The sequence below is a fragment of the Styela clava genome, chromosome 11 (genome assembly GCF_964204865.1).
Source record: "Styela clava chromosome 11, kaStyClav1.hap1.2, whole genome shotgun sequence".
Taxonomy (NCBI): domain Eukaryota; kingdom Metazoa; phylum Chordata; class Ascidiacea; order Stolidobranchia; family Styelidae; genus Styela; species Styela clava.
This window is the reverse complement of record NC_135260.1, coordinates 17668709-17686843: the sequence shown is the minus strand read 5'-3', so window position 1 is coordinate 17686843 and position 18135 is coordinate 17668709. Positions and strand designations below refer to the sequence as shown.

The following is an 18135-nucleotide window of genomic DNA, read 5'->3' as shown; positions in this document are numbered from 1 at the left end:
AAGAGTTTCTTTCAATAAAGATAATGGGGAATTTTCGTGCCTTTGTCCAACCTCGGGCATGAGTTCGACATGTTACCATGAGGCTGTAGCGAAGTGGTGTTTATTGGAGCAACAACCTGAATGGATCAAGCGCCCTTCCAGGTTTATTTAAAGCATTTTTATACATAATAGGTGTATTTTCTTTTATAATGAATTATATTCTGCAGTAGTATTAGTTATATAATCCAAAATATTCACCTCATCTTTCCTTTCTACCAGCAATATTACTTAGTAGCATGTGTGCTTCCTTGTTTTATCGGACAGATTGGTTAAATGCCTAATTTTTTATTTCATTTTTATGTTGTAGCCCAGGGGTGGCCAACACGTTGATCGACCGGTTGATCGCCACGTTCTGAGTGGTCGATCTCGTCTGATGTTTAGAAAATTCGGTAACATATCTTAAAAAATTGCGTTTAACCAGTTTCATATGCAACGAAAGAAAGTTTTGCCGCTGCCAAAAGTAAGAAAATGAGCGTTCCGAATGTCGTGTCGCCTGAATCGAGTATTGAATATTGCCTGAACTAACGAAGGATCGTACGATAACTCTTGCGCTCTGTGGAAAGTACCGTAGTTGTCTCACTCCGGGAGTAGTGTGATAAATTTTATTCTCAACTGTAGCAGTCGCATCAGAATGCCAATTTTTCCTAATTCTAGGCGAGCTAAGAGGATATCAGGAAGTTTCAACAATCATGTAACTGTTATGGTTTGCGAATATTTATTTTTTGCTATTTAGATAATACATGGATACTAAGCAAGTTTTTTCTGAGAAATTCAACACTTACGACTGAAAACTAGATTTTAGTCGATCGCGGTCGCAAGTAGGTTGGCCACCTCTGTTGTAGCCTATTCAATATTTTTTTATAAATATTTGGATTAGGTATTTTTTAACATAGTAGAACTTGCTTTGGCAAGATGCATTTTCTGATATTTCTCATTTACAATGCTTCACATCTTTTACAGTATTTGTCATACACTGACTGATAATATGGACTATATGATGAAGTATTTTTTAACAAAAAAAAGAATTCCAGCTGAAATACCTCAGCGCCTTTTGCGTGACATTTCTCCTCCGCTTTTGCTGACTCCCTCTGAACAAAAATGTCTTAAGTGCAACGAGGATTTATGCATCAAGAATAAAAAACGAACAGTAGCATATGGAATGGGCCACATTTGGAAAAGTATGAATGCTTGTCATTGTATGGTTTAATCTTCTTATTGGTATAAAATACGAATTTTGTATTTCGACCAAATAACTTTGCCTAAGTCGAAACGTTAGATAATAGCCTGTGATATTATACCCAGATATTTAAATCATGCTTCTATGTTTTATTCCTTAACAACTATTTTTACGAGTTATTATAAATGTTTGCACAGCAACTGAATTATTCATCAAGGAATGTGCTGAATGTGGAATGGAAGTTAGATATCAAGAATATGAAGAAGGTTTTCATAATTTTGACAATAGTGTTTTATTGAGTCTCAAGTTGTGTTGTTATTTACTGCGTGGACTGAAAGTGAGTTATTGATTATTGCCGTTTACTGGTCTATTATGGACAAAGCAGCTCAAAGGCGTGTGCTAAATTCACATAAATATTTGTTGTATTGCATTATTTGTTCTGGTCAAATATGGTTTGCAAGGTTATACTATAAAATACAATTTTAATTCCACTGTTTAGAATCATATCTCAATCGAGAGCAATCTAAAAATGTTGTTCATCGAAACTATTCCTTATAATAAGATCAGGAATGCGTTCTTGCATTTTTTGGCTCTCCAAGACTATCAATACGACTTTTGTTGCTTGAAATGTGGAATATATCCAACAGTGCTGATATGTGATGGTAATTGGAAAAACACGTGCAGAAGACCAGGTAACATTAGCAACATTATTTGGCTGTGCATTTAAAACATAGCTGATGAAATATCACAAGCTGTAAATTTGGTAGCCTATTTCGTTTACATACAGTTGAAGCCGTTGACAAAACCCAAAATACTTTTGACCTCATTGATGTAGACGCAACTTGGGAAAAATATCAGATGGAAATTATAGGAAGAGGATTTTATGGTCAGGAATACATTTACTTACTTGAATTATGCGTACAGATCTATCTCGTGGACAATCCGACAGTATCAATACCACGTTGTTTTGTTTAAAAACATTCGAGTGGCCTAGTTTATCATAATTATGGAAATTTGACACTAAAATTATTGATTAACTTTATTTGGTTTTTACCTAGCTTTTATTTTAAATTTTTCTTTGCTTTTGTTCACGTTTCACATGTTATTTGATAGTTTCTGTATTAGTTTATGTATCCAGTTCACTGATCTCAACCTTATGAATAACCAGGCTGTAAGGAGAATCCATGGAAAGTGGAAATAATGTACAACACAGTTGCACCTTGGATATCTCCAGAATGCCGATTTTCAAGTGAAGTCCCAAATACAGAGCATAGGAAAGGATTTATTCTTAACAAGCCAGTTGTTGAAAAGCCTCTAGCCTACTCCAAAGTCTCTCATGAAGATATTCTTCAAGCTATAAACTCTCCTCTTGTAGGCATACTTTTTTCTACCTTTTTGTCTCACAAATAGTCAAAAATGACCAAATGCCTCGATTTAAAAACAAAAATTTGACACTGCAATAATTACAATAGTTTTTGTTTTAATTTTGTGTTTATACTGTACAGATATATATATTTTAAAACTATAGCTATATATTTAAAAACTATTATTTGAGGCAATTGCTTTTATTTTGCAGACATCTGATTCTCGTTTGATAGACTTGTGTGAAGTCTTGGGTATAAGTAGCAAAGGGAGTTCAGAAGACCTTGTTAATACTTTGAATGAGCTGGTTCTGTTTAAGGATGTATGCCCTAAGATGTACAAAAGCATAAAACATTGCGGTGGTTGGTATTATTGTTTTATTAAAGAAATGTTTATCTTACTTAGGTCTAATGTCAATGGTTGCATTTTTGCTGTATTTATCTTTTCTACATTATCGCTATGATTTATTACAATGTAATACTAAAGAGGAATGAATAACTTGCTCTTATTTATATCTTGTGCAGCTGACAATGTTTTGGGATTTTGCTGCATGATCAAATGGCTTGAAAGAGATTTTCATCATTATTTTTTAGGAGGGATTGTACATTTTCGTTGCCCACATGGGATATGCTATTATATGAAATATCTTCTAAGACAGGAAAGTGCTAGAGATTATATTGACGGAATATTGTCCCTGAAGAGACAACCTCATGCTATAATATCTGACATTGCTTCCCAAGTGAGTTCTTTTTAGTTTAAGTCACTGTGGATATACATATTTTTAAATATTCTATATTTGATATACAAAAGTATTCACAAATAATGTGTAATTTATATTAATATTAAGGGAACTTTGATACTGTGTATTGAACTGCAGGTCCTTTCTCCTTGTTTACTTTCTACTTCGGATCCGTATGTGGTACTCCGAATATGCGCTATTCGATTAAGTTATCTCTTGTATTGTTTGAAGAAGTTAGACCATGATCTAACGAAAGCTCACAAATATACTTACTGTTTCGTTGAAAGAGATCATTTCACTTATATTAATATGTTTTGTTCATTCCTCCAACTTTGGTCAGAATACTCTTCAAACACTATTATCTGTTTTCAGGTAGCCGAGGCTAGAAAAAGGGGTATTTTTGGGCCTGATAAAGGAATGCTGTTTGCATATACTGACAAAAATCTTGAATTGGAAAAACATGGCTCTCTACCACAGGTTAAACTGGATGCTCATAAAAAATACAGCCTCTGTGATAGGTTCCATACAAGATCGAAGAAAAAGACCGCAGAAAATTCTTTTCGCAACTTGAAGTACTGCTCTGATTTGAACATAAATACCAGTGTGGCAGAGCAGGAAAATGCTCACATGGCAAAAGATAGGCAAGCTTCCATCTTATTCAACCACCCCTCTTTTTTTTAATATATTTATATTGTGAAGTGAACCAGGGTATGGTGGCCTCGAAATGACAGTACAAGAGCTTCCGAAACACTGTTGTATATGTGACCTAAATCAATGCACAATATTTAGAAACTTCTCCAGTTCAGATACCAATTGTGGCATGTCGTATTTGACATTTTTCATACTATTCAGTGATTGGCCATTATTACACAAATGCTTCAATCGAGGATGTATTGATAGTTTGGCATATTCTGTATTGTATTGCTCTTCAAACCAGAAATTCTTCTACTCTTGTGAACAAAGTTTCATGTTTTCAGATTACAGATCCATCTCAAGGGAGTGTCACTATTTATGACCCTGTTGGCCATGAAGAGAGTTATGCTGAAACGCTGATGGAGAATTGGAGGTTTGTGGTTTTCTGCTTGACTAAAGATTATTGGCTTGTAAACACTCACAGATTCATTTTAAATTATCATGCCCTTATTGAGTTCAACGATAGAACATCAATGTTTTAGTCATGCATTCAAATCTCTACTAGTGTTATCTGAATTTTAAAACATCAAAAACAGATTACCGAAACTGTATGGATCGTACGAGTTTTTTGCACTGAGATTGCAAGCTAGGTATGAAAGCTCATATTAGCAAGAATATGCAGTTCTCAGAACACTTCAAAAAAAAAGTTAAGGATCTAGAAATGAAATTGTTCCTATGTGTTGTGGGACTAATCAGGGCTGTTCTTTTTTTTACGTTTTCTCCCAGGAAATTTTGGAAATACCATGGAGGTGACAAAAGAGATTGGAGACTGTTAACAAACAAGCATAGTGAACAAGAAGATGGGTTTAATTGTGGAATTTTGGTTGTGAAGGTACATCTGGTCCAATTTGTTTTTATAGTGGTAAATACTTAAACTGATAAGGATGCACACAGGCTCATTACGGTAGATCTTTAAATTTTCATTTATATTTGTGAGTAAACATTTACTACTAGTAGTACTTTATATTGATACCACCACCATTCAACTGGAACCTTATTTTTAAATCATCTCATTGGTGCAAATCTATAGAAATATGAGTTGTTTTATTTTTTTACATTATAGGCTGCCGAAGCAATCTTAACAGGTTGTACAACGGATTTCAATCATTCGACAGGCATCTGTAAAGTCTACAGAATCCATTTTGGAGACCTTCTGTTGGAAGCCACAGGTGCATTATTATTTTATTACCTAGGTCTAAGCATAAGTCATTTTTATTCAAGTGTGGAGAGCAGTGCTGGAAGTCGAGTAACAACTAGCACCATAACATCTATGCGGTCACGGATATGTTGGTAGCGCACAGCTATATTTTGATGATATTTAGAACTTTCTTTTGAACATGGCTAAGTGGGTTATAAAACTCAGAGCCCAGAGCTTTAATTTGATGATATTGAAAAATGGAATGGAAAAGGAAGTTAATTAAGTATCGGATTGAGGTCAATATTGATCGTGTATGCAAAGAAATTTTACTCATTTTTGCGGTTGGTTAGAATCTGAGGAGGAATATACATGACTATATTAGTTAGGTATTTGCAATCCTACATTTGTTTTCCTTCATCTTTTAGATGTTGATGAGCTGGCACACTTTTGTGTGGGCTGTAATGGCAGGACTGCCCCTGATGGTGGCACACTTTGGGTAAGGTCAAACATTTTCCTTATGGATGCAGTTTTGATGGATAAAGTAAAGTAATAATTTTGTTGTAGGTCGAATGTGATGGATGCGAAAGGTGGTGCCACCAATATTGCGCAGATTTTGCGGGTAACAAAGAGTTTTTCTGTGAACACTGCACATAAAACTTAAGTTTTTGTGTAATTTTCTTTAATAAAATTTAATAACATGCACAATGTCATACTTCTTTTCTGGAATTTGAAGTTCGCTAGTTGAGGTTCCTCATCTGCCTGTAAATATTATAGAAATATTCGAGAATTGTCTTAACAAATAGTTGACATATCTAAGTGGCTTTGTCATAAAAGGATTCCAGTGTCAACGATGGAGATAGTGAGTGTGCAAGAAGCTGTAGGGGCCAACTGTAGAGCTGTGGTACGCAATCAGCTTTAAATTATTGCAACAACAAACCCTTATGTTGGGTAATTTATGAGAGCATTACCCTCTCTCTTTTTTATCGCATGCAATCCATTTCTTGTTTTCACGGATTGCCCTCACCCGCCACTACACCCCTAAAACGAGAGAGACTGGCATGTTTTCATTTTAAGTTAAAAGTTATCTGTCTGTATTGGGAAATCAGAAACGAAGAGAAAATAATATGTTGTTACTGCATATATAATTTGTCCCCGAAAAAATGGATGTAGTGCCACATTATAAAATACTTCCATTCCCGTTTTCTTACAAAGAGTGGCTTTTTCGGGGTAAAGGAAAAATTCAAGTGGTATCGGTTCGCAGAAAGTAGAAGGTTGAGAACCCCTACTGTAGATGAATCGCCTAGCAGAGTAAATGCAATTTTAATCAAACCCAACCGACACAATTTTACTCTGGTAGTACTGCGATCTAATTTGAATCAATATGACTAAAAAAGACACAGCGCAAATGATATACAACATTATTTATTGCCAGAGGAAGTAATGGCACCTTACTTCCAACCAGCCATTACTTCCTAACCAGAGTTGGATCAATTACACTAATTCAGTTCAATTACAAATACAACTACTCCTGTACTCCCTTAAATGTTTCAATTACAATTACTCCGTGCAAAAAATATCAAACTGCATTTACAATTATAACATTTTGGTTCGTATTTACATTTTCCCTTGCTCAAGAACTGTTGGATTGCACTCGATGAAGATTAGGCTGCGAAAAGTTTCTGAACCCAATAAATTTCTTCATGCTGTATAAAAGTTATCCGCAATTGAAAAAACTCTTTCTGACGGGGCTGATGTTGCTGTAATTCAGCGTGGGAAATTTTTCTGATTTCTTCTTCCAATACATTAATTGGTCTTCATCAAATTGCAAAATTTCTTCCCCCAAATAGCTATTTACATCACTTTCTGATTTTCTTGGTCCTTTCCTCTATTTATAGATGGGGAGAACATCTCTTCAAGTGCGTTTGATGAAGCCTTTTTTGAAGTTGTTACAGCCTGCCTCAGTGCTGCTCAAAGATTTAAAAAACTCTGACAATGGTGCAAGAAGTGGTTCAACACATGTTTCGGAAGAGTTTGTTTGATGTTCATCCATTTTCAAAATACTAAGATTTAGTCTAATTGAAAGTGTAATTGAGCCAGAATTTTAGCAAATTACAGTTACGATTACACAGAATGAAAATGCCTCCATTCAGTCATTACATTACAATTACATAAAAAACTGTAAATAATACCATCAATTACAAATGATCCAACTCTGCTTCCAACTGCACCCTACCGGTACTTCAAAGCAATATACACCCGAGGCTGACTTCATTTGTAACGCCAAATCATTTCCTTATTACTCTTGAATGCAAACAAAACAACAAACAACACTGAATGCTAATCTCGCTTTCTCAGTTGATGGCAGCAACCAACTTGTCGCCGCGCTCCCCGTTATCCCGCCGTGGTAATGCGCAATTAACCACAAGGTTCCCCACTATCTTCCACTGTTCATGGCGAGAAATCTTTCGCTACCACAGGTTATTCCTACCTGCCGTAACCGCGGCAGCTCCTGCCGTGGTTACGGCAGCTCTTGCCGTGGTTACGGCAGCGTAACTACGGTTCATGGCAGTATAATTTCACCTGCCGTGGTTTTCAATTTGCTGCCGTGGTACCCCGCCTCACGCCATTGTTTGTGGCAGCTTGAAAGTTAGCCGCCGTGGTTTGGTCATTGTGGCCATGGTTTGGAGATTCCGCCATGGTTTTGCGGCAGCTTCAGATGCCGCGAAATACTTAAAACTGCACTTGCCCATTTTTTTACTTTCTATTGTTTTCATTATTTTAAAGAATTAGAACAGAATTATAAATTCGCAAAGGTTTCTATTGATTGACGAGGTAACATAAAAAAGATATAATAATAATTACTAATTAATTTTAACTATGAATTTTTCATGGACAACTCGAACAAAATCAAGACAAATAGACATGACATTTTGAAGAAATATGGTTAATGCTGACAAAATCTACAAACACAATCCAAAATGTGATTAAAACTGATATGGAGATCATATTAAGAACCACTAAAGTCGAAAATGCTCCACAGCTGACAGGTGACCCAAAATAATATTTCAGAAAAACACAAATGATAGAGCAGAAAATTGAATTGGAAGTTGACGAAGGTCAATCCACCAAATCATAAACTATGCCAAATAAAACTAATGACACATGCAATATGCAGTCCTTTAACAATACAGCAATAAGTGTTTGATAGGAATAGATTTAAGTTTGCGGTAAAAGCAAATTTGTGATGTAAAAATTAAATCGAATAGTGTTAATGATAACCTATGCACTGTGCCTTATATTTGTCTCCTTTTTATTTTTGGCAACATTTAAAAATGGTGAGAAAGAGGCTTGCCCATCTGTCTTCAGCATGTGAATATAGCACAGTAGAGTCATTTCTAAGTCATCAAGTGCTGCACAGATAATTTAGACACAAAAGTATATTTCGGGTAAAAATATTATTTTACCATCGGATAAGTTAACCCTGCTGTTAATACTACCTGCATCATACTTATTCCAGAATAGAGAATAGATTAACTATAGGCTATTAATCACATGGCGAAAAGCTGCTAAGATAGCTTAGTCAAATAGCAAAGATCGGGTTAACAGGTCAATCTATAGTGCAATAAGGCCAAGTATAAAATAAACAAATTGCAGTTTTGTAATAGATGTGTTCTATTAACTTCTACAGTTCTACTTAACTTCATAAGCCATAAAGGTCAGATTTTATTTTAACCATCATTTGAATTTACCTATTGTCAGATTATACACGTTGATAGATAAATTTAGAATTAGCTTATTTTGATTAAGTGTATCGAATACCAAAGCTCAGAAGCTTGAGCTGCCTGAAAAGTAAAAAATTTGTTCAATAATTATAACTTAGTCATGATGCCTTTCCTTTTGTGATAATTTCCAAGTTACTATTAAGTTCAAGCGTCCCCATTTTGAAGATGTGGCAACAGACTAAAATAGTTTGTTGAATCTCAGAAAACGAATATAAAAGTTATAGCGTACCAGTATACAGCATTTATTTCTCGCTAGTTATATGGTTTATCTCAGTATCTAGGAAACAAGTCATGATCCAGTAATCTAAACCAAAACTAGATACAGGTACAACCAGACAACTGTACAGAGAAAGCTAACTTCAGAACTTGTGTATGTAAATCCTATACTAACATAATATGCTTTGTCCACCCGTTGTGACCATATTTCCTTATTGGTATGGTGACACTTAATCGAATAATCTGAACCCAAGGGGCAAGGGATCCTCACATTCGATAACACTGTTCTTACATGATCTTCTGCAACAAGATGTTTCCTGCTACAGACAGACAGAACTAGGTAAGTTATAGCTTTATGTTTTAGCCCACGGTTACAAAGATGTAATCTATAACTTTATTACAATTGGGCAGTCGAACTAAAATCACCCTGTCAGTTGCAGATTTAGCCTAACTTACTTGAAATTTTTTCATTTGACAATTTTGGGGTTTATTAGATACAAATGCTAAAATGCCAGAATGTACTGATCCACGATTCCTGAACTCATCTACCGAATACTGTACGACTGTAGATAATGCATGAATTCCGAGAACGAAACCCTATTTCAAATGATAGATCTACCGGACGGACCAGTGTTACCTCACTCCACAATTTTGGTTACCGTACGATACCGCGGTACCGTAGCCCATAATTCTGGAAACGACAGCCCACGCTTCAGTTTAGCGTAGCGGCCGCATATGTTTTGATGTTAAAGATCATGTTATCAGTCCCATGACTAAATTCATTAGGTACCGTAACGGTATGCTTTGTTAAAATGCAGTGATGGTTGTAGAGTTTATAGGGTTTCTTAGCTTAGAGCAGGGGTTCCCAAACTTTATTGGCCGCGGGCCAAAATTAGAATCGGAAAGATGTTCGTGGGCCGGAAGAATGTAGCGCCCAAAAGTGGATTCACTCTCATATTGTTAAAAAAAATTACACCTACGAAAGTGAAAGAAAGAAAATATTTCACAACAAAACATGCTTATGGGGAACATTGGAATGGCTATCTCAATACACGCAAGCTGCTGAAATTTATGTCAAGATGTAACAAAACTACTTGAAAAAGTATTCAAAAAATAGAGCAAATGTATGAGCAAAGTACTGCAGCCAAAATAATAACAACAAGATGGACAATAGAATTCGTGGAATACGAAAACCATTAAAGAAAAACAGCAGCTAAAACGAAGATTAAGATATATGTGATTACAGTCAAGTTTCTGTACTCCTGAAGTATGCGTACTAAGAATTGAGGACACCGGAACGTATTGTGTATACCACGTTAGGGTTAGGCCATTTCCAATTTTTCTTATCTCAGTTCTATTACAATTTCGGGGACTAACCAACTGAGTTTTGTAGTATTTGTAGCTAAAATTATGACCTAATCCTAACCTGGTAAACATACAATGTTCCATTGTTCGCATCTTGGTACACGTACTTCTGGAGTACCCAAGATTTTTTCTCAATAATCCATAGAAATACAAATTATTATTTTAATTATTGATGTGATTAAACATTGAATATCGAGTAATGTTAATAGTGGTATTGATGTTTTTTGAGGCTTTGGGAGTGGTTCTTAGTGGGGGTGAAGAGGTAATTAAGTTCTATCATATGCACATTGCCACATATTTCTTTGAGTGATCGCTTCTTTTCAATCAACTTCTCATTATATATGTAAACTGGAGCACCGATGGATTCTCAGCCCCGCAACCTGCAAAATATGCATCTTTCAAACTGAAAATCGTTTGGTGGTTTATTCAATATTTAGAGTCAGGGGCATAGGGGGAGTAGTTGAAAAGTTAGACTAAAACCCCTAGAAGGTTTGAGTGGAAGCCGGCAAATGTGGGTTTTAGTCCAGATGGTCTGACTCGAAAAAGTTTTTCAAGCCACGAAAAATTTATATGTATGATATAGAAAATGAATATAGAAGACTTTTATTTTAGATTCAATCGGAGCGAGGTCAGATGTTTGGTCTAATACGGCAGGGGTCCGCAATTACGGGGTCGAGACCCAAATTTGGGTCGCCAAGCCCTCCGCTCTGGGTCGCGAAACAATTTGAACTTTCCATAAATATGAGCATCGCGTCTGTGTAGCATATTTACGTATAACAACTTTATAAATCTCTGATTATAATTATAAATGTTTCCCGGAGTATAAACTTCCTTATTTACTGCCGTAACATTGGCCAATCAGCATAAGTGCAAAATTAAGGTAACAATAAACGTTTCAGAAGCGCTCAGGTACTTTTGCCATTCAGACAGTCTTTCGTGGTTGTGAATATTATCTCGTTTTGGCGGTTTTCGCGTGTTGTTTGTTAGTTTTTAGTTGTATTTTGGTAAATATAAGTCCTAATCAAATAACTCAATAATCATTTTGCTCTGTCGGAGTTTTATTTCAAATGCAGTAATCAAAAATTAATCTAGAAATAGCTGTGATAGAATAGACTAGGCCAAACCTTTCTATAGGCACATGTAAATGAAAGGTTGTTGAATGTATTGAATTAAAATGATAGTTTGAAACATATAAACCGGTTTATAGGCGCGAACTCGCAAAACCAATATCGAAATAAGAACTAATAATTTGGCAATGGTAGGGTATAAAGCGGAAGAATTTTGCCGGGATCGAAAATCGGGGAAACATTCATTACGTAGGTGTTTGCATTGTTAATTGGTATTATCCTACTACGTAGGTAGACAATTGTATTGTTTCGTAGCAATGTTCGCGAGGTTAGAAGTAGTCATGTGGAATTGCTTGATAACGACAGATGATAAGATTTGTCCATTCTAAATTAAATAGTTAGGGTGCTGTTACATTTGTTATTGTAATTATTCTTTGTTAAATTCAAAATTTAGCAGAGTTAAGAATTTTAAAGGTAGTTTTAGTCACAAATAATGTTGACAAACTGGTTACTAAAGAATACTCTAAAAAAGTCGCGAGCGGAAGATGCAACGGAGAAATTAAGTGAGAACAGAACACCGCATGCACCTTCAAACATCTTTGCGTCTTCAAGCAGTGGGGATCAACGCCCGACAAAAGACTCATCTCCTCACCCTCATCGGATAGATATACATCACTCAAACCACCCTTATAAGCGGAAGTACAACGAAGAATTTATAAAGCTTGGTTTCACGTGTATTCTTATAAATGATGAGTCACGTCCTCAATGTGTTGTTTGTTCCGGTGTTCTTGCCAACGAGAGCCTGAAAGCAGTGAGATTGAAACGCCATCTTACAGCAAAGCATCCAGATTTCATTGGCAAACCAATCCATTTTCCGCCGATCAGAAAAAGAATTGTTAGGCGAAAAGAAAACAATGACAAAGGATCTCACAATCTTGAAAAAATCTCAAAAGGCATTGTATGAAGTGGCATATTTAATCGCAAAAGATAAAAAAAAAAAACACCGTTGGAGAAACACTAATCGAAACTATTGCAATTAGTCAAATTATGAATGGAGACAAGGTAACTAAGGAAATGAAAGAAATACCAATGTCCGGTGATACCATTCGCCGACTACCAGCGAAATGGATCAAGATATTAGGTGCCAACTGATTGATAGAGTCGAAGGAAGAAAATACGCTTTGCAATCGGATGAATCCACGAATACGTCTGGTTTAGCGCACTTGATTGAGTTCGTTAGGTATATGAGTTACTCATGTTCTTGGCGCTTTCTGGAACATGCACTGGTCAACCATATTCTCAGCAGTGGCTACGAGACTACAGAATGATGGATTATCATGGGAGCGGTGTATTAGCATTTGTACTGATAGGGCTGGGGCCATGGCTGGAAAACAAAGGTTTTTAGCAAGAGTATTACAAATTGCACCTCATATCAATTTTACGCATTGCATTCTTTATAGGGACATTGGACACACCAAGGGTCCGCAAATACGGGGTCGCGACCCAAGTTGGAGCTCTCCACGCTGGGTCGCGAAACAATTTAAATTTACCATAAATATAAGCATAGCGTCTGTGTACCGAATTTAGCTATAACAACTATATAAAACTCTAATTATAATTATGGATTTTTCCCCGAGTTTAGACTTCCTTATTTACTGCCGTAACATTGGCCAAATAGCATAAGTGCAGAATTTGACGTAACAATAAACGTTTTAAATTTAGGTTGATATTAAGTTTAAAAATAAAAGTGATGTTATTCAAGTAACGTATTTCTTACTTTTAGCCTATACTGCGATTTTGTACTTGTCAATTTTGAAACCCCGATCTCACATAAATGTACAAATGCCTGTAAAAGCTTTTTTTTGCAATGCCGGGGTATTCAGATAGCAGCATTGCCCAAAAGATTGCCAAAGTAGCTACCCTATAAATCGCAAAGACTTTTTGCAACTCATTATTGTTTGAAATTTCAATCAACTAAAGATGTTTATTTGAGTCACGTTTCTGCGGACCGGTAGTAACCTTTCCGCGGACCGGCGATAGGCCGCGGCCGGTGGTTGCCGACCACTGATTTAATCTTTCAGACAGCTTTTCATGGTTGTGAATATTATCTCGTTTTGTCGGTTTTCGCGTGTTATTTGTTAGATTTTAGTTGTGTTTTGGTAAATATAAGTCCTAAACTTGCAAAACCATTCTTGAAATAAGTACCAATAATTTTGCAATGGTAGAGTGTAAAGAGGAAGAAATCAAGAGATCAAAAGTCGGGGAAACATTCGTTACTTAGTTATTCGCATTGTTATATCCTACTACGTGGACTTTAGGTTCTCAAAGTGCCCCGTACGGAGCTACAGGACTCCGTTAGCGAACTATTCGTTTATTTGAAAACTGTCCTCGACCCACTGCCCGACCTCCCTCAACTTTCCTATCTCCGACCCACTGCCCTATCTCCCTCAACCTTCCCATCCTCGACCCACTACGCTATCTCCCTATCCTCGACCCACTGCCCTATCTCCCTCAACTTTCCCATCCTCGACCCACTGCCCTATCTCCCCAACTTTCGCATCCCCGAACCACCGCTCTATCTCCCTCAACCTTTCTCTTCTCGACCTACTGCCCTATCTCCTTCAACCAACCTATCCTCGACACACTGCCCTATCTGCCACAATTTACCTATCTTTAACCTACGGTGCTATACTATTCAGTATCTGACCTAACGGCGCTTTATTCACGACCCGATCGCCACACTGGACTTTACTATCTTGCGACCAACTTCCATGGGTTATACTGGTCGTGTATGCCAATGACATGATTCAATCGTACGTCTACAAAACATGATTGACGGCATTCGTATATGTGGACTGGAATCTCAAATGGTAAACAATAACCATAATTGGCAGTTTAAAAATGTGTTACTAATTGGGCTACTGATGGCTTCTTGTTGGGAATGACAGTTTTCTAAATTTTAACAAGCCGTTTTATGCCATTAATAATTGGAAATGTCGTGACTCGTGAGTCTCGTGACAATATGATGCTGATCCGAAATAAGCGATAGTAATCTGGTCCGTGTAAAGTATTTTTCCTCAACATTTTATAGTAAACGCGATGCCAAAGATTACGTACAAATTGCATCCTTTGCAATTTCATTAAGTTGCAGATAAGATAAGCTCAATTTTGGGACCATACGCTGAATTAAAGGGCAGTTGGCAACGCTAGCTACGACAAAACATTTCATGGCTTAAAAATAGCCTGGAAGGGATTAAACTCACTGAGTGACTTATATTTTTGACTTTTCAGCCTTCTCGGGGAAACATTCGTTACTTAGTTATTCGCATTGTTATATCCTACTACGTATACTTTAGGTTCTCAAAGTGCCCCGTGCGGAGCTACAGGACTCCATTAAAGGCACTTAGGGCCTAGGCGAGCTATTCGTTTATTTGAAAACTGTCCTCGACCTACTGCCCTATCTTCATCTACTTACCAATCCTCGACCCACTGCCCGACCTCCCTCAACTTTCCTATCTCCGACCCACTGCCCTATCTCCCTCAACCTTCCCATCCTCGACCCACTACGCTATCTCCCTATCCTCAACCCACTGCCCTATCTCCCTCAACTTTCCCATCCTTGACCCACTGCCCTATCTCCCCAACTTTCGCATCCTCGAACCACCGCTCTATCTCCCTCAACCTTTCTCTTCTCCACCTACTGCCCTATCTCCTTCAACCAACCTATCCTCGATCCACTGCCCTATCTGCCACAATTTACTTATCTTTAACCTACGGTGCTACACTATTCAGTATCTGACCTAACGGCGCTTTATTCACGACCCGATCGCCACACTGGACTTTACTATCTTGCCACCAACTTCCATGGGTTATACTGGTCGTGTATGCCAATGACATGATTCAATCGTACGTCTACAAAACATGATTGACGGCATTCGTATATGTGGACTGGAATCTCAAATGGTAAACAATAACCATAATTGGCAGTTTAAAAATGGGTTACTAATTGGGCTACTGATGGCTTCTTGTTGGGAATGACAGTTTTCTAAATTTTAACAAGCCGTTTTATGCCATTAATAATTGGAAATGTCGTGACTCGTGAGTCTCGTTACAATATGATGCTGATCCGAAATAAGCGATAGTAATCTGGTCCGTGTAAAGTATTTTTCCTCAACATTTTATAGTAAACGCGATGCCAAAGATTACGTACGAATTGCATCCTTTGCAACTTCATTAAGTTGCAGATAAGATAAGCTCAATTTTGGGACCATACGCTGAAACTCTTTGAACTCTGAATCCCCAGAACGACGCTACTCTCTCACCCTGACCTCCCACGCCGTCGCATCGATTTGACGCGTTAAAAAATTGTAATAACTCCAATTTTAAATCAACATAACTTCTAAACTTTGGTCTGTAATATGACATATATAAAAGCTTAAATTTGAGTTGGGTTGCGCGAGACTAACTTCCTATCTTTTCTCTATGCCTTTATGCTAGTGGATCCGTATGCGTATACTGTAGCTGGAATAAACATGACTATTCTATTCAATTAAAGAGTCCAGCTGCACACTAACACAAATGTATTTCTGTAACGTTTCGTCCGACCAGAGTCAGACTTCCTCAGACAAGCAGTTTACAACCAATATGTAAACTGCTTGTCTGAGGAAGTCTGACTCTGGTCGGACGAAACGTTACAGAAATACATTTGTGTTAGTGTGCAGCTGGACTCTTTAATTGTATAAAAGCTTATCTAGTCTTTTATTTTTAACTGGCAATATTTTTTACGAGATGTTTTGATGAGATGTGTAAGTCTATTTGTAGTCCCGTCTACTAATTTTTTGTATTTTGGTGAGATTTAATACCTTTTTTAGAAATGTATCATCAATATAAGTTAAATTTTGAAAAGTATACAAAATTGCCTTTCCGGGAATATACGGATGACTTTCTTGACATACGCATAACTCATTTTATTGCAGAATTTGTACTATCGATTACAATGGTTTGCGAACAAAATTGATCAACTATTTTGACGCCAAGTTTGCGTAACGACGCAAAGGGCGACGACGACATTGTCGTGAAAACGTTTATGCGACGTTTCGTGCGTAACGATTTGCGTGAGGTAGATTGCGCAACTGCACATCTGTTCGTTCACAGCTTGAGTTCAGATTGTGTCATCATTGCCTCAGTATCATATCCTCGGCCGCAGATAAAACCCTTATATTCAGACGAATCTTGATCGAACATAGTAAAATTGCTGGAATATAAAGGCCATTTTATATACGTTTATTATTTGAATAGGGGACGAAAATGAATGGCCAAAGTGAAATATTTGATCCTCATGCATTTATGAGGCTCCACTGGACACATCAAGGCTAATTATTCACCGTTGGATATCATGAAAATTGAATAAAAAAAAACTGATAACGGGTACATGGAAGACATGGTGGCACCAGTAGCTCACATGGTCAGTGTTTTACATTTTGCGGCCTCATTAGATTTTCGAAATTACTGCATATACGCTACATTCTTGATATCTCTATATTTACAATGGATTTTAAACGAAAGCTTTGTCCAGATGAAATATTGGATAGTATTCATCTATCGGAAGAAGAAAATATGGCACAATAAAATTCAGCAATGGCGCTAAACAATGCATCCATCGATATGTTCCATCATTCCGTTTTTAGAAATCCTTATTTTTGCTATTCGTATTTTTCATATCTTTATGCAATTAAAACGGCAATAACACTGCATATTGTTTGTTTTAGTCGAACAGATTTTGAGGCTGGATGTAATGCGTAAATTTCCCCGTGTATCGTTTACAAGTCGTTAGTCGCTTCACGAATACGAACTTAAGTGAATGACGTTACGAGCATGCGAGGAAAAGTGTTTTTCGTATGGAACGTAAACGTGCTACGTGCCAACGTAATTGCTTAACGTCGCTGCGTAACCGCGTAAATGTGTTAGGTCGTTATTTACGTCACCTTGACGTCGCCTCAATCTTGCGACAAACAAAATCATGATAAAAATGCTTCTAAAATACGAATGGTGCAACATAATTTCAATCTGATGGTATCGCTGGAAAGCTATCTTCAAATACTACAAATGTTGTCGATAATGTACTAGGTTTAATCGAAAACAAATTGAAGTTTTGTCAATTAGATTTGAGCAATTTTCAGAAGTTTTTAATGCTTTTTTATTTTGCCAATTTTCATAAGATGATCACAATATTTTATCTCAATTTTAAAATTATACTTAGTCCTGTAGATTATCTTTCACACGATGTAAAACTTATCTAAATATAATATATGGTTCGCGAGATATGAGGTTTCAAAGTTGCATACCTCTTACGGGATGCGAAAGCGGCTTTCAGCGTCAGAAGACTTTCTCGGGAAAGCCGCTATAGCTATAGCGGCTTTCCGTGTTCAAAGAGTTAAAGGGCAGTTGGCAACGCTAGCTACGACAAAACATTTCATGGCTTAAAAATAGCCTGGAAGGGATTAAACTCACTGAGTGACTTATATTTTTGACTTTTCAGCCTTCTCGGGGATACATTC

The 18135-nt window shown here is 36.9% G+C and overlaps 1 protein-coding gene across 4 annotated transcripts; it reads left to right on the top strand.

The window, feature by feature from the left end:
- The first annotated feature begins 7 nt into the window (after window positions 1-7).
- On the top strand, window positions 8-5843 carry LOC144429510 (HMG domain-containing protein 3-like). Of its 4 annotated transcripts, none has more exons than XM_078117574.1 (12): window positions 8-141; window positions 1000-1217; window positions 1414-1553; window positions 1716-1908; window positions 2004-2102; window positions 2385-2587; window positions 2793-2940; window positions 3103-3317; window positions 3690-3958; window positions 4295-4384; window positions 4747-4842; window positions 5074-5116. In XM_078117574.1, exons 1-10 carry the CDS (start codon window positions 59-61, stop codon window positions 4368-4370), a joined length of 1644 nt encoding a protein of 547 aa, XP_077973700.1. In that variant the 5' UTR covers window positions 8-58; the 3' UTR covers window positions 4371-4384; window positions 4747-4842; window positions 5074-5116. The 4 variants fall into 4 exon arrangements, with proteins under 4 accessions (XP_077973700.1, XP_077973701.1, XP_077973699.1 ...); XM_078117575.1 differs by having other exon boundaries at window positions 3172-3317; window positions 4295-4383; window positions 4737-4842; window positions 5074-5108; XM_078117573.1 differs by having other exon boundaries at window positions 4295-4383; window positions 4737-4842; window positions 5074-5108.
- The last annotated feature ends 12292 nt before the right edge of the window (window positions 5844-18135 follow it).

What these genes read in the sequence shown, in the direction of transcription:
- LOC144429510 (XM_078117574.1), top strand. Translation starts at nt 59, where the DNA reads ATGAGTTCGACATGTTACCATGAGGCTGTAGCGAAGTGGTGTTTATTG. An exon ending in TATAGGAAGAGGATTTTATG is followed by an intron (nt 2,103 to 2,384) that starts GTCAGGAATACA and finishes ATGAATAACCAG; the next exon opens with GCTGTAAGGAGAATCCATGG. An exon ending in GCTCACATGGCAAAAGATAG is followed by an intron (nt 3,959 to 4,294) that starts GCAAGCTTCCAT and finishes TCATGTTTTCAG; the next exon opens with ATTACAGATCCATCTCAAGG.